At 40.2% G+C, this 21,331-nt stretch overlaps 1 protein-coding gene across 5 annotated transcripts in view; it reads left to right on the top strand.

Moving 5' to 3' along the window:
• PAK5 (p21 (RAC1) activated kinase 5) overlaps positions 1–21,331 on the top strand; it is a 399,298-nt gene that overhangs the window by 274,110 nt on the left and 103,857 nt on the right. For all 5 annotated transcript variants that reach the window (XM_070471882.1, XM_070471884.1, XM_070471883.1 and 2 more), the window contains exon 3: positions 13,348–13,562. In XM_070471882.1, the coding sequence (XP_070327983.1) occupies positions 13,359–13,562 (204 nt within the window). In that variant the 5' untranslated portion in view covers positions 13,348–13,358. The remainder of the gene's footprint in view (positions 1–13,347; positions 13,563–21,331) is intronic.

Raw genomic sequence — 21,331 nt, 5'->3', positions numbered from 1 at the left:
CATATGTGGTTTCTTAAAATATCTCCAGCTGTTCATCCAGTTGTAAATGTGCAATTCAACAATCAAAAAAGATATTTCATTCCCAACCTACATGTCACTTTCAGTGTATACAGCTACCACAGACTAGGTAGCTTTTGCCAATATTCAAAAACTTCAGCAAGTAATGTATTAATAGAACAATAGAAACAAAGGTGAAAGGGCCCAAGATTAGAAATCTCCTGATTCAAACACCTTGCTGAATACTCCTTCTATCGGAACTGCCACTTCTCAGGCAAGATGAGAATCTAAACACCTGGCACCACTGGAAGCCTAAGTTGTGATCTGATGTGTTGTTATTTCTCCAAAGGAGAGCAGCTTCTGGACTCACTTGTGAATCGCTACTCTAGGTATAATGTCAAAATGATGGTTGGTAGCCCCCCCCCCCCCCCAAACTTTAAGTTTTTTATTTGTGTTGGGGCATAGCTGATGAATGATGCTGTGGTGGTTTCAGGTGAACAGTGAAGGGACTCAGCCATATATGCACATGTATCTATTCTCCCCAAAGCCCCCTCCCAGTCAGGCTGGCACATAACGTTGAGTAGAGTTCCATGTGCTATATAATAGGTCCTTGTTGGCTATCCATTTTAAATATAGCAGAGTGTACATGACTTCCCAGAGTCTCTAACTGTCGCTTCCTCCATGACAACCATAAATTTGTTTTCTAAGTCTGTGAGTCTCTTTCTGTTTTGTAAGTAAGTTCATTTGTATCATTTCCTTTTAGAGTCCACATATAGGGGATGTCAGGTGATATTTCTCCTTCTCTGTCTGACTTCTGTCACTCAGTATGACATTCTCTTCCTTGGTGACTGAGGCTGTGAAGAATCTGCCTACAGTGCAGGAGACCTGGGTTCAGTCCCTGGGTCAGGAAAATCCCCTGGAGAAGGGAATGGCAACCCACTCCAGTATTCCTGCCTGGGAAATCCTATGGAGAGAGGAGCCTGGCAGATTACAGTCCATGGGGTCACAGAGAGTCAGGCATGACTAAAGCGACTTAGCATGCACACAGAGATTATCATACTAAGTGAAGTAAGTCAAAGACAAATGTCAAATATCACTTAAGTGTGGATTCTAAAAAAAAAAATGATACAAATGAACTTATGTATAAAACAGAAGTAAATCCAGAGACATAGAAAACAAATTTATGATTACTAAAGGGGAAAAAGGCAGAGAGGGATAAATTAGGAGTTTGGGATTAACAGACACTACTATGTATAAAACAAGAAGGACCTATGTATAGCACAGTGAATTATATTCAACATCCTGCAACAACCTACAGTGGAAAAGAATCCAAAATAGAATACACACACACACACACACACACACACACATATGTATGTATATGTGTAGATGTATACAACTGTGTATGTATGTAGATATATATATGTATATATATACAACTGAATCACCCTGCCATACACCAGAAAATTACATAACATTGTAAATCAGTCATACTCCAATTTCATTTTATAAAAAGGCTGTTTCATATTGATCTAAAGCAGAGGCTTTTTTTATGTCTAAGTTGTTTTCCCACCTTAACATATATATTTTATTAAAATATAGTTGACTTACAATGTTTCAGGCTCACAGCAAGCTGATTCAGCCACACACATACACATACATCACTCTTCAGATTGTTTTCCATCACAGGTTGCTATAAGACACTGACTGTATGTCCCTGTGCCATACAGTAAACCTTTGTTGCTTGTTACATATCTATTTTTTAAATTAGAAATCTAGTGTTCTATTAATACTAAGTCTAACAAGAGGAAGCAAATGTCATAAATTTTTTAGTTAGGTAAAAATTCATAAGATTTCTAAAATATGTATATTATACATATTATTTATGTGTACACAAGTTTTTCTACTACCCTTGATAGAAGTTTGAGAAAGAACATCAATAAAGAAAAAAATAGAGATGGGTAAATTGGAAAACATAAAATAAATGAAATTGGAGCACTGACTATGAAATAGAAAAAAATGAAACAAACTAGATAAAAGCAAAAGATAATAATATAGTCTAGTTGTTTTTAAACATGAGTATTCATTAGAAACATATCTAGAGCTTTGGAGAAAAAAGCAATACCTGGGTATTTGTATTTTTCAAAAAATTCCAAGATAATTTTAATATGCATCTGGATTTTAAGTGATTACAGGTTTTTCTATTAAATGGTAGTTTTGGTGATATAGAATTCCAATATTTTTCTTTTGACCAATAATGATACAATGGTATTAAGTGAGTGATTATGTAACACAATAGTAATCATAATAATCACATAGTAATCACAATAGTAAGAGATGTTTACCAGTTTTTCACAATCAATAGCCAGACAAAAAATAAAATATAATTACAATTGCAAGCCATAATGGGAACATGATTAACCTCACAATACAAAATAATTATGTATGGGGGTCAAGCAGATAATGTGGTAGGTGGCAGTGCATACGTGCACATGTTTTCATCTGCCCAGCTGGTCTGTGTCTTTTGGTTGGTGCATTTAATCCATTTACACTTGAGGTAGTTGTATGTATGATCCTATTACCATTGTCTTAATTGTTTTGGGCTATTTTCTGTAAGTCTTTTCCTTCTCTTGTGTTTCCTGCCTAGGGAAGTTCTTTTAGCATTTATTATAAAGCTGCTTTGGTGGTGCTGAATTCTTTTACTTTTGCTTGTCTAGAAAGCTTGTGATTTCTCCATCAAATCTGACGGAGAGTCTTGCTGGGTAGAGTATTCTTCATTGTAGTTTCTTCCCTTTCATCCCTTTAAATACATCATGCCATTCTCTTCTGGTTTGTAGAGTTTCTGTTGAGAAATCAGCTGATAATCTTAAGGGAGTTAGTTTGTATGTTGTCCTTCTTCCCTTGTTGCTTTTCATATTTTATTTCTGCCTTTAATTTTTGTCAGTTTGATTACTACGTGTATTGGAGTGTCCCTCCTTTGGTTTATTCAGCCTGGGATTCTCTGTGCTTCCTGGATTTGGTTGACTATTTCCTTTCCGATGTTAGGGAAGTTTCCGGTTATTATCTCTTCAAATATTTTCTCAGGTCCTTTCTCTCTTTCTTCTCCTTCTGGGACCCCTATTATGCAAATGTTGGTGCATTTAATGTTGTTCCAGAGTTCTCTTAGGCTGTCTTCATTTTTTCATTCTTTTTTCTATATTCTGTTCTGTGGCAGTGATTCATTCTTTCCTCCAGGCTATTTATCTGTGCTTCTGCCTCAGTTATCCTGCTCTTGCTTCCTTCTAGTGTATTATTCATCTCTGTTTGTTTGTTCTTGAGTTTTGTAGGCTGTTGGTAAACTTTTCTTGCATCTTCTCCATTATTTTTTCGAGATCCTGGATCGTCTTCACTATCATTATTCTGAATTCTTTTTCTGAAAGGTTGGCCTATCTCCACTTTACTAGTTGTTTTCCTGGGGTTCTATCTTGTTCTTTCATCTGATACATAATTTTCTGCTTTTTTATCCTGGTTAACTTTCTGTAATGTGGTTTTGTTCTACCTGCTGTGGGATTGTGGTTGTTCTGCTTCTTCTGTCTGTCCTTGAGGAGGCTAAGAGGTTTGTATGAGCTTCTGATGAGAGGGACTAGCAATGGGAAAAACTGGGTCTTGCTCTGGTGGGTAGGGCTTTGCTCAGTAAATCTTTAATCCAAGTATCTGTTGATGGGTGGGGTTGTACTCTCTCCCTGGTAGTTGTTTGGCCTGAGATGACCCAGCCCTGGGGTCTTCGGGCTCTATGGTAAGGTTAAAGGCAACCTCCAAGAGGACGTATGCCAAGGGGGACCTTCCCGGACTTCTGCTGCCAGTGGCCCTGTCCCTGTAGTGAGCCCTTGCTAACCTACACTTCCATAGCAGACCCTCCAACACTAGCAGGTAGTTTTGGTTCAGTCCTCTGTGGGGTCGCTGCTCCTTTCTTCTGGGTCTTGGTATGTGCAAGATTCTGTTTGTGCCCTCCATGACTGGAGGCTCTATTTACCCCAGCCCTGTGGAAGTCCTATAATCAAATCCTGATGGCCTTCAAGGTCAGATTCCCTGGGGATTCCCAGTCTGTTTGTCAGATCCCCAGGCTAGGAAGCCTAGCATAGGGTTCAAACCTTCACAACAGTGGGAGAACTTCTTTGATATTCTTGTTCTCCAGTTTCTGGGTCACCCACTTGGCAGGTATGAGATCTGATTTTATTGTGACAGTGGCCCTCCTACTGTCTCGCTGTGACTTCTTTGTCTTTGGACTTGGGTTACCTTTTTTTGGTGGGTTCTAGCATCCTCCTGTCAATGATTGTTCAACAGCTGGTTGCAGTTTTGGTGCTCTAACAGGAGGAGATGAGCACACGTACTTCTACTCCGCCGTCTTGAACCAGAAACCCCTGCTGTTTGTGGATTTTTTTGATGATAGCCATTCTGACCTGTGTGAGGTGATATCTCATTATAGTTTTGATTTGTGTTTCTCTAATAACTAGTGATGTTGAAAATCTTTTCATGTGCCTATTGGCCATCTGTATATCCCCTTAGGAGAAATGTCTATTCAGGTCTTCTGTGCATTTTTTGAATGGGTTATTTATTTTGATGTTGTTTGCAAATTTTGGAGACTAACCTCTCACCAGTCACATCATTTGCAAATATTTTCTCTCAATCTGTAGGTCTTCTTTTCATTTTTTTTTTGTTGTTTATTTTTTATGCAAAAGCTTTTAAGTAGGTCCCATTTGTTTATTTTTGGTTTTATATCCCTTATTCTGGGAGATGGATCAAAAAAATGGTACTGTGATTTATGTCAGAGACTCTTCTGCCTATGTTTCTTCCAGGGGTTTTACAGTGCTCAGTCTCACATTTAGGTATTTAATCTATTTTGAGCTTATTTTTGTGTATGGAGTTAAAGAATGATCTAATTTCACTTTTTTTACATGTAGCTGTCCAATATTCCCAGGACCATTTTGTGAAGAGACTGTCTTTCCAACACTGTGTAGTCTTGGTAGTCCTCTTTTTTAATCTGCTCCTCATGTAAATCAAACTTTTCTTCTGAACATTAACCCAAAGGATGAATTTTTAAAGTATTATTTCAATATATTACAATACATGGTAATTATAGCAAGTGTTTCTTTTGAATTAATTTTAAAGTATTTTAGGAAAGAAATATACTACACAGTGTGTGTGTTAGTCACTCAGTCATGTCTGACTCTTTGTGACCCTATGGACTATAGCCTGCCAGGCTCCTCTGTCCATGGAATTATCCAGGCAAGAATACTGCAGTGGGCAGCCATTCCATTCTCCAGGGGATTTTCCTGACCCAGAGCTCAAACCCAGATCTCCTGCATTGCAGGCAGATTGTTTACTATCTGAACCACCAGGGAAGCCCTTATCACACTAAAAAGTATAAAAATCCAATGGTTCTTTGATTTACCCTATGATAACTCCAAGTTCTTTTTTCTTGAGGTTGGTCTTGATCCCTGCCTTCTATACAATGCCACAAACCTCCATCCATAGTTCTTCAGGCACTCTGTCTATCAGATCTAATCCCTTGAATATATTTCTCACTTCCACTGTATAATTGTATGGGATTTGATGCAGGTCATACCTGAATGGCTAGTGATATTCCCTACTTTCTTCAATTTAAGTCTGAATTTGGCAGTAAGGAATTCATGATCTGAGCCACAGTCAGCTCCTGGTCTTGTTTTTGCTAACTGTATAGCGCTTGACCATCTTTGGCGGCAAAGAAGATAATCAATCTGATTTCAGTGTTGACCATCTAGTGAGGTCCATGTGTAGAATCTTCTCTTGTGTTATTGGAAGAGGGTGTTTGATATGACAAGTGCATTATCTTGGCAAAACTCTGTAGGCCTTTGCCCTGCTTCGTTCTGTACTCCAAGGCCAAATTTACCTGTTAATCTAGGTGTTTCTTGACTTCCTACCTTTGCATTCTAGTACCCTACAATGAAGAGGACATCTTTTTGGGGTGTTAGTTCTGTGAAGGTCTTGTAGATCTTCATAGAACCATTCAACTTCAGCTTCTTCACCATTATTTGTTGGGGCATAGACTTGGATTACTGTGATATCGAATGGTTTGCCTTGGAAATGAACAGAGATCATTCTGTCACGTTTGAGATTGCATCCAAGTACTGCATTTTGTACTCTTTTGTTGACTGTGATGGCTACTCCATTTCTTCTTAGGGATTCTTGCCCACAGTAGTAGATATAATGGTCATCTGAGTTAAAATCACCCATTCTAGTCCATTTCAGTTCACTGACTCCTAAAATGTTGACGTTCACTCTTGCCACCTCCTATTTGACCACTTTCAATTTCCCTTGACTCATAGAAAAAGAAATGCAAAAAGCTAATGGCTGTCTGAGGAGGCCTTACAAATAGCTGTGAAAAGAAGAGAAGCAAAAGGCAAAGGAGAAAAGGAAAGATATGCCCATTTGAATGCAGAGTTCCAGAGAATAGCAAGGAGAGATAAGAAAGCCTTCCTCAGGGATCAATGCAAAGAAATAGAGGAAAACAATAGAATAGGAAAGACTAGAGATCTCTTCAAAGAAAATTAGAGATACCAAGGGAACATTTCATGCAAAGATGGGTACAATAAAGGAAAGAAATTGTATGGACCTAACAGAAGCAGAAGATATTAAAAAGAGATGGCAAGAATACACAGAAGAACTATACAAAAATGATCTTCATGACCCAGATAATCACGATGCTATGATGACTCACCTAGAGCCAGACATCCTGGAATATGAAGTTAAGAAGGCCTTAGGAAGTATCACTATGAACAAAGCTAGTGGAGGTGACGGAATTCCAATTGAGCTATTTCAAATCCTGAAAGATGATGCTGTGAAAGTGCTGCACTCAATATGCCAGCAAATTTGGAAAACTCAGCAGTGGTCACTTGACTGGAAAAGGTCAGTTGTCATTCCAATCCCAAAGAAAGGCAATCCCAAAGAATGCTCAAACTACCACACAATTCCACTCATCTCACATGCTAGCGAGGTAATGCTCACAATTCTCCAAGCCAGACTTCAATAGTACATGAACCATGAACTTCCAGATGTTCAAGCTGGATTTAGAAAAGGCAGAGACACCAGAGATCAAATTGCCCACATCCAATGGATCATCAAAAAAGCAAGGGAGTTCCAGAAAAAACATCAATGTCTGCTTTGTTGACAATGCCAAAGCCTTTGACTGTGTGGATCACAACAAATTCTGGAAAATTCTTCAAAAGATGGGAATACCAGACCACCTGACCTGCCTCTTGAGAAATCTGTATGCAGGTCAGGAAGTTAGAGCTGGACATGAACAACAGACTGGTTCCAAATAGGGAAAGGAGTATATCAAGGCTGTGTATTGTTACCCTGATTATTTAACTTACATGCAGAGTGCATCCTGAGAAATGCTGAACTGGATGAAGCACAGGCTGGAATCAAGATTGCTGGGAGAATTATCAATAACCTCAGATATGCAAATGACACCACCCTCATGGTAGAAAGTGAAGAATAACTAAAGAGCCTCTTGATAAAAGTGAAAGAGGAGAGTGAAAAAGTTGGCTTAAAACTCAGCATTCAGAAAACTAAGATAATGGCATCTGTTCCCATCACTTCATGGCAAATAGATGGGGAAACAGTGAGAGACTGTATTTTGGGGGGCTCCAAAATAACTGCAGGTGGTGATTGCAATCATGAAATTGAAAGACACTTGGTCCTTGGAAGGAAAGTTATGACCAACCTAGACAGCATATTAAAAAGCAGAGACATTACTTTGCCAACAAAGGTCCATCTAGTCAAAGCTATGGTTTTTCCAGTAGTCATGTATGGATGTAAGAGTTAAACTATAAAAAAAGCTGAGCGCCAAAGAATTGATGCTTTTGAACTGTGGTGTTGGAGAAGACTCTTGAGAGTCCCTTGGACTGCAAGGAGATCCAACCAGTCTATCCTAAAGGAAATCATCCCTGAATATTCATTGGAAGGACTGATGCTGAAGCTGAAACTCCAATACTTTGGCCACCTGATATGATGAACTGACTCATTTGAAAAGACCCTGATGCTTGGAAAGTTTGAAGGCGGGAGGAGAAGGGGATGACAGAGGATGAGATGGTTGGATGGCATCACCTACTCAATGGACATGAGTTTGAGTAAACTCTGGGTGTTGTTGATGGACAGGGAGGCCTGGTGTGCTACAGTCCATGGGGTTTCAAAGAGTCAGACATGAATGAGCAACTGAACCGAACTGAACTGACTGAACTCCAAGTTCCGCTTCCCTGAAGGGCACCATGCATGACATGGCATTTCTTTGGTTTCAACAATTTTTTTTTAGTTTTTTCCATATCACCAAAAATATATGTGTGCAACTATGTCAATTTTAGGCACCTCAATACATTTTTTCTGCTATGGTAAACAGAATTTAGCTTTATTATACAATCTGCCAACTGATCGAAAGAATGTGCTTTGAGATTCTGAGTCTCCAGTTTTGTCAGTTTCTTACCTCTTAGCTCCTGTTTTTTTCTTCTGTAAAATAGAGGTATGATGATAACACCCCTTGTGCAGAAGGAGTTCACACAGCAGGCCTGAGACTATCTTTGAGTAACCTAATTGCAGGATTGGCCCTTTACTGGCATCTGGAAACTTGGGTTTTAGGAGGGTTCTCACTGTTCCCTGATAATAATGGCTCACTGTGACTAAACTGTTTATCCAGACTATTTTAGTCTCTGCTGAACCCATGTTTCCTTCTGGAGTTTGGAATTTTGGCAGGGACCAGGCAGAGGTGCCCATGTGACAGGTACCGGGTAAAATCCTCAGGCACTGAGTCTTTTCCAAGCTTCCCTGTGTGGACAGAATTTCCTGTGTTGTCATAATTCAGCGCTAAAGAAATTGTCACATCCAGCCTCAGTCTGCTGGGAGAGACCACTGGGGGCTCGTGCCTGCAGACTTCGCCCATGCACCTTTCTCTTCTGCTGGTTCTGCATTGTATGCTTTCTCTGCAATAGATCCTCACCATGAGTATCACTCCGTGCTGAGTCCTGTGAGTTCTTCCAATACATGAAACCTAGGGGTGGTCTTGAGGACCCCCCACCAGAGGATTGTCTTGAGTTTTAAGTGAGCTCAGACACACTGGACAGTTAGCACTTTTCCAGACTAAGCAGGTGCTCGTCCGAGAGAAGAAGTCCTGACCAAGCAGGTGTGGATTTGAGGAGGGTCCATACTATCTTTGGCCTGAATGTGAGTTTCCTCAGTGCTATCAGGGGAATGGACATCACTCATGGAATGTCACAATACACTTTGGATGTTCCCTCTCTGCTTTTAGTCATGTGTGAGCTTCACAGGAACATGACTTTAGGATTTACAGCTTCACTTTCTTTTTAAGTTGTTTCTTCTTTAATTCAAACTTACTAGACTCCTAGAGCTATATTTACTACCATTTAAATTACAGTTGTATAGTATCACATGATGAAATGTAGGCAAATTAATTCAGCTGTGGGTTTCCTCTGTCTTATTTTACAAGAATAGTATTAGTTCATTAATATTTTCTTTTTTTTATATTCTCACTTGAATGCCATAGCAACCAGTGAGAAATTCACAGTCGGGAAGGAAATAGTAAGACATTTCTATTCTGGTTCTAAAAATGTTTGATCTAACATTCTCAGTGCTTGTTCAAGTATGAATACATGCAAATCCTCAAATGATTTTTCTACAACAATTGTCACCTGGTTTCTAAAAGTGATCATAAAGTTTATTAAAATGTCAAGTGGATTCAGCCAATGCATAACCAAATTATATTTCAAATATATTTTTATTTTTATAAAATAATACTGAGAGATGGTATATAGAGTCACTTACTTATTTGGCATAATTTCTTGGCCACTGAAAACCTAGGTCCTTGACAAGCCAGAGGATAGCATCACAATTAAGACTCCACTGAGTGGACACAATATAACAGCTAATATGGTTACCCAGATGGGGCACTGTTGCTTGAGACTGTGAAGCAACTAAAATAGAGAAGAGTGATGGGCATCTGAAGAGGCAGGGGATGGGATCATAATCAGTTAGCATTTTCTGTGCAATGATCTGCTCCAAAATGTAATGGCTTAAAGCAACAGCCATTTTATTTACTTTCTGATTCTGTAGGTTGATACCGTAGGTCTGTCTCAGCTGTTTGTCGTTTTTTTTCTTCCTGCTTGTTTTGACTGGGTGCAAAAGTGGATAGCTGCCGGTCAGCAAGACAGCAGTTTCCAGGACTCGTTGCCTGGGCTGATGAGTGACTGGGTTACATGACCTGTCACCCCCTAACTCGACGGGCTGGCCTCGTCCTCATGCTGGCTGGTTCCAAGAGCAGCATGGAGCCAAGCCCCAGGGGGCAAGCACGTTCCAGGCTTGGGTCATAATTTCTGTTGTCCTTATGTGGATTACATATCCTGGTCCAGAGTCAGAGCTGGAGAGACCCACCCGAGGGCTGGACACTGGCAGGCAGGAGACACCAGGGCCATTCCTGCGACAGTCCACTGCTGCTGCAGCCTTTCCTTCTTCATGCTCTCTCTGAGGTGTGCTCAAATGTTGGAAATCAACTGACCTGTATTTATTAACCTAATTATAGTAAGGTACTTAAAGAGTTTTAAAAACATGTCATTATGTTTTGTAAGAGAGACAACATGTCAAGGTATTTTTGAGCCCTTTTTATCTTTCATTAGCTTTTCATTGTCAGCTTATGTGAGTTTGCTAAATGAGTTTGAAGTAAGCACCAGGATGGATGTGAAAAAGGGTTTTGATAAAGTCTGGGGAGTTAATGCTATGAAGACTCTGGTCCCTGTCAAGGCTACATATGCTGTGCTGTGGTCTGAATGTGTCTCTCCGAAATCTGTGTGTTGACATTCTAATCCAAGCGTTGTTTAGTCACTAAATTGTATCTAAATCTTTTGTGACTCTATGGACTGTAGCCAGGCTCCTCTGTCCATGGGATTTTGCAGGCAGGAATACTGGACTGGGTTGCCATTTCCTTCTCCAGGGGATCTTCCCATCTCAGGGATTGAACCTGCATCTCCTGCGTTTGCAGGTAAATTCTTTACTGCTGAGCCACCGCCAGAGCCCCAGTGTGATGGCAGTAGGAAGTGGGGCCTTTGGGAGGTGATTGTCCCTTGCGGTCGGAACCTCATGAATGGTATTAGTGCCCTTATTAGAAAAGGCCAGTGCCAGCTCCTTTGTCCCTTCCAACAGGTGCTGCTGCTGCGGCTGAGTCACGTCAGTCGTGTCCGACTCTGTGTGACCCCATCGATGGCAGCCCACCAGGCTCCCCCGTCTCTGGGATTCTCCAACATGTGAGGTTACAGCAAAGAGAAAGCCAACCAGAAAGCAGGTTCTCACCAGGTGGTGAAGGAATAGAAGCATTAGAAAACTAGAAGGGAGTAGGAAACCCCTGCTGACTGAGCAGGGATAACAGTTAAAAGAAAAGCAAAAAAAGAAGAAGTTCCAAAGGAGGATGAAGGGAAGGGAGGGAGGGAGAGTGAAAAGGACGATGTTAACATCTGTGGAGCTGTGATCTTAGGTGTTCTTCACTAAATGTTCTGTTCTGGGTGATGTTTGTCTCTCAGCAAATATTTCTTGACCCCTACCATGTGCCAGACATTGGCTAACAGTAATGAACAAGTGGACAGCATCCCTGCTCTTACGGATCTTATATTCTAGAAGGGAAGACAGATCCTAGGCATGCCATTGTACACGACTGACAGCAATGAATAAGTGTGGTGAAAAATATGTACATGACTGTAGGAGTGTATGTATAACCCACCTACTCAAGTCCGAGGGCTGGGAGAAAGTTTCTCCCACAGAGAAACACTGAAGCCAAAGCACCATGTTTTGTAATAGGTGCAACAAGGTCGTTGGGATTCCCCAAATGATTGTGATTGTCTGTTCACAATAACTTCAGAGAGGGAAAAGCAGTCACCTGTGATCACAGTGAACACTAAGTGGCATTCAAGTCCAGAGTACCTTACGTGTTTTCAATAAACGTAAAGCGTAAACTGACTATTTTACATATTTTCTATGTGTATCTTTGTCATTTGTTGTTGTTTAGTCACAAAGTCGTGTCCAACTCTTTTGGAAACCCATGGCCTGTAGCCCACCAGGCTCTGCCGCCCATGGAATTCCCAGGCGAGATACTGGAGTGGGTTGCCATTTCTTTCTTCACGGATCTTCCCAACCCAGGGATTGAACCTGTGCCTCCTGTATTGGCAGGCAGGTTCTTTATCGCTGAGCCACCAGGGAAGCCATAGGAGGTTTTAAATATGTAAACTGCATTGTTTCAAACAAGTAAAATACATTGCATAAAATTCTAAATATACCGTATAAAATCGATATTGTTCCCTGCGTCCCCCCGGCTCCCTTCTCTGCAGGTAATACCAGTCAATCTCTGGTATATTCATCCAGAGGTGTGTTCCATACGAGCACTTAGCACTCACTTTGTGCCAGGTGCTTTTCAGACATTTGTCTTACAAGTGTTTACTTGTTTAATCCTAATAAAATTTTATGTGGCAAATATAATTAACCCCATTCTTCGTGTTTACACATATTTTTCCATACACTTGTTTTAGATGTTAAGTGCACATCAGACCTTGAGATGCTTCTCTCTGTGTGCTAGTCAGCTTTTGCTTTGGTAACACCAAATATGAGGTCTTAATGGCTCCATGACAAACATTTCATACTCACAAGTCAGCTGTTGGTCTGACTCCAGCCTGGGGGTCAGATTTGTGTCTGCCTTGTGCATCTCTCCTTCCAGAATCTTGGCTGAGGGACTGTCGTCCACTAGAGAGATGTGCATGCCAAGTGACAGAAGTGTAAGAGGGAAGTGGAAACACAATACCTTCAAAAACCTCACCCTGGGGACGTCCCTGGTGGTCCAGTGGATGAGATTTGCCTTCTGCTGCAGGGGGTGCAGGTTTGATCCCACACGCCTTAGAGGCAAGAAAACAAAGCAGAACATAACACAGAAGCAGTATTGTAACAAATCCAGTAAAGAGAGTAAAAACCATCCACATCAAAAAAATCTTAAAACATCTCCACCCTGAACTGAAGGGCTTTTTCTTCCTCCACAGTCCATTAGTTAAAGTGAGTCACATGACCAAACTCAGGGAGTTGGGAAACCCTACTCCACATGGCAAGTATAAGGAAAAAGCAAAATTTTTAAATGAAGTTGCCTCATACAAACTCTGAAAGTACAATCTGCATCATCTGCAGCTAATAGTGGAAAAGCTGAAAAGACAGAATGATGAGTGAATTACTAATTTTCCTGTGGTCTTCTGGCTGGCAAGATAATAAACCGCTCCCTTTTCTGTTTTCATTTCTCAGGATTTTGCATCATGTTTGGAAAAAAAAAGAAAAAGATTGAAATATCCGGCCCATCCAACTTTGAACACAGGGTTCACACTGGGTTTGATCCACAGGAACAGAAATTTACTGGCCTCCCACAGCAGTGGCACAGCCTGCTAGCAGACACCGCCAACAGGCCAAAGCCCATGGTGGACCCTTCCTGCATCACGCCCATCCAGCTGGCGCCCATGAAGGTATGACCAGGACTTGCTCTTTAAGTTGGCTTGAAAAGCGTGATCTCATTTGACGCAGGGTGAGCTCTCAAATGCCTAAATCATGTATTTGTTTTTAAATATCCACATATTATCCACAATTATTCTTCAGTGATTATAACATTTACCACTTATAAATTGCAGCACATGAAAAGCAACCTCAGCTTTCAGATGTGAATCTTTTTTTCTCAGATTCATACAATGCAAACACAAAATAGGAAATTTTTATTTCTACTTTTAATGGTGTTCATTCTTTTAACTAAAAAACATCATCCACCTACTCTGGTAGATATTGTCAGTAACCTCTGAGTAGATAGTATACTAGGCAGCCTTGTGTTGTTATGCATTTTTCCTCAGAATGTCTAAACTTTTATATAAAATTTAGTAAAAACAGGTTTTATCTATACTAAATGATTTTTATGTATGTATACTCACATACATGCATATGCATATATATTTTGTATATAATAAAATATATTTATTAGTGTATACATACCTATAAATTATACATATATAGTCTTCATAGTCTAACAGAGAGAGATTTCAAATAAAAATGAATTATGTGATTCCTGGAATAAGATATAACTTACCTTAAACAAATAGCTAGTAGATTTTTAAACGGACTGTTCATCAGGATCATTGCATTAAAGTGGAAATCAGACTCAAAACATTTCAGATAGGTCAAGAGACTACCAAAAACCCGGACTTTGCAGTTTACTTCTGTACCTCAGGATGATAAGAATTCCCTGGGCCATCATATTGCCCAAAGGCTTCCTGTGGGAATTAATCATTGAAGCTTATTGTCATGTTATCCAATAGGTCAAATTCTGTCCTTACTTCTTATATCAGTAGGCATCTGAGCTAGGTAAATACCTTATTCTATATTAACATGCATATTGAATACACTGGGTTTAAATGATATGTAAAACAGCAGTGGGTGTATTTTTAAAGGATTTAAAGAAGGAACCTAGCTGATAAACTACAAGAAATGCTTGTAAGAGATCACTTGCACTGAGTAACTTGGAATTGTGATTTTGTCATTTATTCATGGTCTTATGAGCCAATTTATTCTCGTACTGAATATCTGGGTCTGTCCTGCCCAAAGATTGACACAGAGTGTTTTAATCTTGCATCTTGTAAATTTTATGTTCTGATAAGATTTTGAAACTTTTCAGGCCAGGTGAAATGTAAAAAAGAGGTGGATATTCAATAAGATAAATCTTTAGGGACAAAATGGAACCTCTCATCTTAAACAGGTATTGATCAACATTTAATAGAAGCTGACCAGTTAACCAACTCTACTTGTTAATATTAGGCAGTATCCTAGACAGGGAGGCCAGGCGTGCTGCCGTCCATGGGATCACAAAGGGTCGGACATGACTGAGCAACTGAACTGAACTGAACTGATCCTTCTATTGAAGATGATTTTCTCTGGAATAAAAGATAAATGCCTCACTAATGACTAAATAATAGGCTGGGACTTATCTAAAAAGAAATCAAGATTGGAAAGAATTTGCTTTATAGTTTCATTATTTTTTGCAATATTCTGAGTTTTTATAAAACCCAGAAAAGGAAGATGCAGTGTGCTCCAAAAAGTTATCTGCTATTGATCATCATGGCAAAGGAGAATGTCCAAATGAAACAAGGGCTATTTTCTTAACTTTAAGAAATTGCCATTTGATGAGGAATGTTCTAGAAGGGAGCTGTTTTAGTGTATCATCTTAGTTAAAGGCCAGGATGTGCTCTCTTGTTAGGGAGTGTGGAGTGTGCTTATTACGGGATGAGGTTAGAGTGACATCTACTGCACCATTGTTCTTCACTTGTGCTAGTCTTAGCAGGTCCTGGCTGGCAGTAAGGTAGGAAGCTCCCATACCAGTGATAACCCATCATGCCCAGTGGCTGTAGGACTTAAGAGGATCTTCTACCTTATTTCTTCCATCTCCTGGGTGAGCTGCTACCTTTCTTCTTGGACAGAATTTATCAGCCCCACTAAGAAGTGGAGCAAAGTTGCCTAACAGCCCCATGTTTCTCTTACTCACATAATGGGCTTCCCAAATTTGATGCCAAATGTGTGAGAATCCAGTCTGTATGGGGGAATATTTGTTATAGGCTTTTAAATGCTAAAAGACAAATGACTAGAAAATGCATCTCCAGTGTGAATCCAGTCCTGGATTTCTGCACATTTCAGGCACAGTAATGCCTGTGGGGAAAAAAAAAAATACAGATAAGGAATGAAGAGTCACTTCACTTCAGTTCAGTCACTCAGTCATGTCCAACTCTTTGTGACCCCATGAAATGCAGCATGCCAGGCCTCCTTGTCCATCACCAACTCCCAGAATTTACTCAAATTCATGTCCATTGAGTAGGTGATGCCATCCAACCATCTCATCCTCTGTCGTCCCCTTCTCCTCCTGCCTTCAAGCTTTCCCAGCATCAGGGTCTTTTCAAATGAGTCACCTCTTCTCATCAGGTGGCCAAAGTATTGGAGTTTCAGCTTCAACATCAGTCCTTCCAGTGAACACCCAGGACTGATCTCCTTTAAGATAGACTGGTTGGATCTCCTTGCAGTTCAAGGGACTCTCAAGAGTCTTCTCCAACACCACAGTTCAAAAGCATCAGTTCTTTGATACTCAGCTTTATTTATAGTCCAACTCTCACACCCATACATGATTACTGAAAAAGCCGTAGCTTTGACTAGAAGGACTTTGTCACTGCTTTTTAATATGCTGTCTAGGTTGATCACAACTTTTCTTCCAAGGAGTAAGCGTCTTTTAATTTCATGGCTGCAATCTGCAGTGATTTTGGAGCCCCCAAAAATAAAGTCAGCCACTGTTTCCACTCTTTCCCCATCTATTTGCCATGAAGTGATGGGACCGGATGCCATGATCTTAGTTTTCTGAATGTTGAGTTTTAAGCCAACTTTTTCACTCTCCTCTTTCACTTTCATCAAGAGGCTCTTTAGTTCTTCTTCACTTTCTGCCATAAGGGTGGTATCATCTGCATTTCTGAGGTTATTGATTTCTCCCAGCAATCTTGATTCCAGCTTGTACTTCATCCAGTCCAGCATTTCTCATGATGTACTCTGCATATAAGTTAAATAAGCAGGGTGACAATATACAGCTTTGACATACTCCTTTTCCTATTTGGAACCAGTCTGTTGTTCCAAGTCCAGTTCTAACCATTGCTTCCTGACCTGCATACAGGTTTCTCAAGAGGCAGGTCAGGTGTTCTGGTATTCCCAGCTCTTTCAGAATTTTCCACAGTTTATTGTGATCTATACAGTCGAAGCCTTTGTCGTAGTCAATAAAGCAGATAGATGTTTCTCTGGAACGCTCTTGCTTTTTCGATGATCCAGCAGATGTTGGCAATTTGACTCTGGTTCCTCTACCTTTTCTAAAACCAACTTGAACATCTGGAAGTCTAGGTTGAATTTTCCCCAGAAAGAACAAAGTTAATTAAATGCTTTCTAACTGAAAGACACCCAAGAAGTCCATCCTTCATACTCTCACCAAACCCTTTAAGATGGAGCTGCTCCTTCTCCAGACCCTATGAATACAGTTGGTGCTGTCAGCACTTTTGTATCATAGTGAATCCACTGACTGTACCAGCTCCTTGAATTAGGAAAATAATAGGTTCAAGGGGCCAGAGTACGCCACGAAGTATGGATGAACTCACTCTTTAAACAAGACTGCTCTGGGGAAATCTTGCAAATGACCTGAGAAGGGCTAGTTAAAAACTATGCAGAATATATTGCAGAAGTCAGAATATTCTTTGGAATAAGAAGCCATGAATGAATTGATAGAAAGGAATGAATAGGTAGAGTTGTGCAGGTTTAAAGCCCATTTTGTCAAAATGTTTTATTTATTTATTTTTTAAGTAGAACTGGAAGTTCTAATTTGGAGTCAAATTGCCTTTTAAAACAGACAAAGGAAAATGAGAGAAGAGATTGTGATATAAAAACAGTAGTGGAAGAGGTATACAGTTCCTTAGGTGGTGGCAAAGTACTGTTTCTTCAGAATTGTAAACTTCAGGCTGGCTGGTTTTGAATGTAAATTCACCATTGCAACCAACACGCTGTTCTTTGATTGGTTGTGTCAGCTGCTTCAGTCTAAACCTTATTTAAATCACATGTCAAAATCACTGGGACATACTCTTCTATGTCAATTCTTTCAGGTCAGTGTTTCTCAAGCTATAGTCCAACAGAATCACCTGGATGGCTTGATAAAACACAGATTGCCAGGCCTATCCCCAGAGTTTCTGATTGAGCAGGGCTGTGATGGAGCCTGAGAATTTGCAATTCTGAAAAGATTCCAGGTGACACTGATGCTACTGGTCTGGGGACATGCTTTGAGAACCTTGATTTAGGTCATTGAAAAGCAATTTGTCCACATAATGTAACAGTGCAAGTTTACACCGGCCAACATTTCCAAAATCTCAGAAACCCAGAGCCAAGGGTTAGCTTAGAATTGTGTCAAAAGTTAAACTTCAGGTACCCAAGCCAAAGGCATGTAAGCAATGTGAGAGGGGATGGGGAGCACCCTTTAAAACATAAAACTTTTGGGAAATAACTTTGAGAAACTCCTTTTGTATGTGACATCATTTTGTCCACAAGAATGTCATAAACAACATTACCAAAATTCCTGCTGAATTAGATTCTTTTATATAAAGGGCCTTCGTGATCTGTGGTTAGGAATCTGCCTTGCTGCTGGCTCAGATGGTAAAGAATCTGCCTGCAGTTCAGGAGATCTGGGTTCAATCTGTAGGTCAGGAAGATCCCCTGGAGAAGGAAATGGCAACCCACTCCATTATTCTTGCCTGGAGAATTCCATGGGCAGAGGAGCCAGGTGGGCTACAGTCCATGGGATCGCTAAGAGTCAGACATAACTGAGTGACTAACACTTTCGTATAAAGGGTCAGTTGAATGGTCATGTTTTTCTTGCCTAGTGGTTCTCAAATGGACTTTCAGCTGAATCTCCTGAGGATCTTATTAAATCCAAGATTCCTGGCCCCACCCTAGAGATTCTGATTCACTCGTTTAGGGTGGCCTCCATGGTTTGCCTGTCTAGCAAGCACTCAGATGCTGCTGATGCCACTGATGGGTGGAGGACACGCTTTAAGAACCACTCTTTTAGGTGGACTGAAGCTTGAACTTAATGATCACCCTTTTTAATAGCCTAGAAATCACTTTAAAATGCTAATGCACACAGAGAATAATATTAAAAAACCTTTATATCACAACATTGTAAGTCAACTATACTCCAATAAAAAAAAATAAAAAGAATAAATGGCCATTTTAAAAAGCATTTAGAGATAGGAAGAGGAGATCCAAGGAGTGAGCATGTGGTGTGTAAGTCCAAGGTCAGCCAATTACAAACTGGGTGGCTTTAGACAAGTCACCTGCTGCTTTAGACAGGAGTTTCCTTGTCTATAAAATGAGGGTGCTGGTATTTCCCTTGCAACGCTTCAATGGCCAGATCCCAACTGTCTAAGGAGCTTTGGTATATGGAGAATACCTTCTACTATTTGTAGTTAGTTTAACAATGTGATAAAATTATGGATCTATTAAGTAATATTTTAGAAAAATACCAGTACCTACTATTAAATTAGTAACATTAATCAAACTATGCATTTAAGTATTAAATAGTCACATGCTCCCAAATATTTCAAGAACATCACAGGTGAAATATTTTAAGTTTTCCTCGCTGGTTCACACATTAACACAGGAAAGTAAATGTATGCAAAGAAAAACAGTGAAGACACATCAAATATCATAATTGTCATAATGGCTATAAAATATGTTGTTTCACCAACACTTAACCTCTTACTAAAATATTAATAGTTTGGTTATTACAAAAATATTAATAGTTTCATTTTTCTTCCTTTCTTCATTATTTCAATAGATATTTTATAATTTTTTGGATCATGCTGCAGTACTTATTTTTAAACCTTCTTAGGCTTACAAAGTCCTACCAAACCTGAAAAATACCATCTCTGGTGATAAAGAATTTGCCTCAGAGTTTATGTCCTCCTATTTATCCAGGGTTGTCAAAACTTGTTTGTTACCTCAGAGTCAGTTCTGAGATCTGTATCATTTTTTTTTTCATTTATTTTTATTAGTTGGAAGCTAATTGCTTTACAATATCTGTATCATTAAAACCCAGGATTCAGAAAATTTTATGTTAATTTCACTCATTCATTTAACAGATGTTTGCTGGAGCCTCACTCTAGGTGAGGGGGATGTCCATAAGTGCTAGGTCCCTGTCCTGAGGAGCTGTGATTCTCACAGGAAGACAGACAATGATCATCCAAATAAACAGACAACACAGCTATGTAGCAATAAATATGATGAAGAAAAGAAAGTGTCTTCATAATATAGAGTATCTGAGGGTGAAGCCATTCAGAGCTCTTGAGGAGAGCCTTCCAAGAAGGTGATGAGGGAGCCAGGAAGAAGACCTCGGAGGGGGAGAAATTCTCAGGAGGGAGGAAGAACATGTGCAAAGACCCTGGGGGCAGGACCAGGCATGGGGAAGTAGCCCGGGGTCAGGGGACCTGGAAAAGAGTGGGCAGCGAAGGGGAGGGGAGGTCCGTTCAGACACTGGATGGTGGCGGGCTTTGTGAGCCACAGTCAGGCCATTGGTTAAATCCCTGTCCATGAAGGACACAGGTCTCAGATCAAGAAATTGTTCTATTGCAAAATAAATTGATTCATATAAAGGTCAGATTCAATTTTATACTGTGCCGGCAATATTGGTTTGATATGCAATCCTGCAGATTTTCAGGACATGTTAATTAAATGGATATGAATAGTTAAGATTCAGGAAGTCCTTCTGACTCTGTGCTTGTAGTGATCATTAATTTTTTTTTAAAGAAAAAGTTAATTATAAATGAAACTTTGGGGTCAGATTGCCTATATGCTAAAACTTCTCATCAAAAACATCACTTAAAAACACCTACAGCAGGGGCTTTCCTAGGGGTCGAGTGGTTAAGAATCTGCCTTACAGTGCGGGGGTGCGGGTTCGATCCCTGGTCAGGGAATTAAGCTCCTATGTGTTGGGGAGCAACTAAGCTCCCATCTCCCACAGCTACCAAAGCCCACACATGCTGGATGCCACGCACCACAGCTAGTCCGTGAACTGCAACAAAAGATTCTGCATGACGCAGCAAAGATCCCGCATGCTACACCCACGACTCAACACAGCCAAGGGATAAGGAAATACATAAATGAATTTAAAAAGGAAAACAAGTCACAAAAAATTACAAATCCAATTTAAAAAAACACACACACACACCCACAGCATGTCTATTAGGTTGATTAGAACCCAGGCTTTCACTGGTAGAACAGGTGATTAACCTTCGCTAAAGTTTTAGTATTTCTGCACTTTTAATACCAGTGAGGACAACAGATTTGGCATCTCACAGCTCTCTTGGTGCCCATTACTTTCTGGAACCTCCTTCCAACTTCACTGTGCCTTCTCCACCTTTCCAGCACCAGAAACTGTGAAAAGAAAATGTTACACCTGCCCCATTCTCTCCCTTACCTAAATTCAGGCGATTGGGGCAAGTGAGCTCAGTCCCAGAGGAGTGGGTAAGGCTAAGGCCAAAGTCAGGTTTATTGTCCATCTTGGTTTCTATTATCCAACCAAATCTGGAAGCTTCTGAAAAGTGTTTTCTGTTGTGTAAATGACATTAGTATTTGGCATGCCTCACACCCACCACTTCCACCCCACCTCCACTTCCCAACACCCACACAG

The sequence above is a fragment of the Odocoileus virginianus genome, chromosome 9 (genome assembly GCF_023699985.2).
Source record: "Odocoileus virginianus isolate 20LAN1187 ecotype Illinois chromosome 9, Ovbor_1.2, whole genome shotgun sequence".
In the NCBI taxonomy this organism is placed as follows: Eukaryota; Metazoa; Chordata; class Mammalia; order Artiodactyla; family Cervidae; genus Odocoileus; species Odocoileus virginianus.
This window is presented reverse-complemented; position numbering and strand designations above follow the sequence as displayed.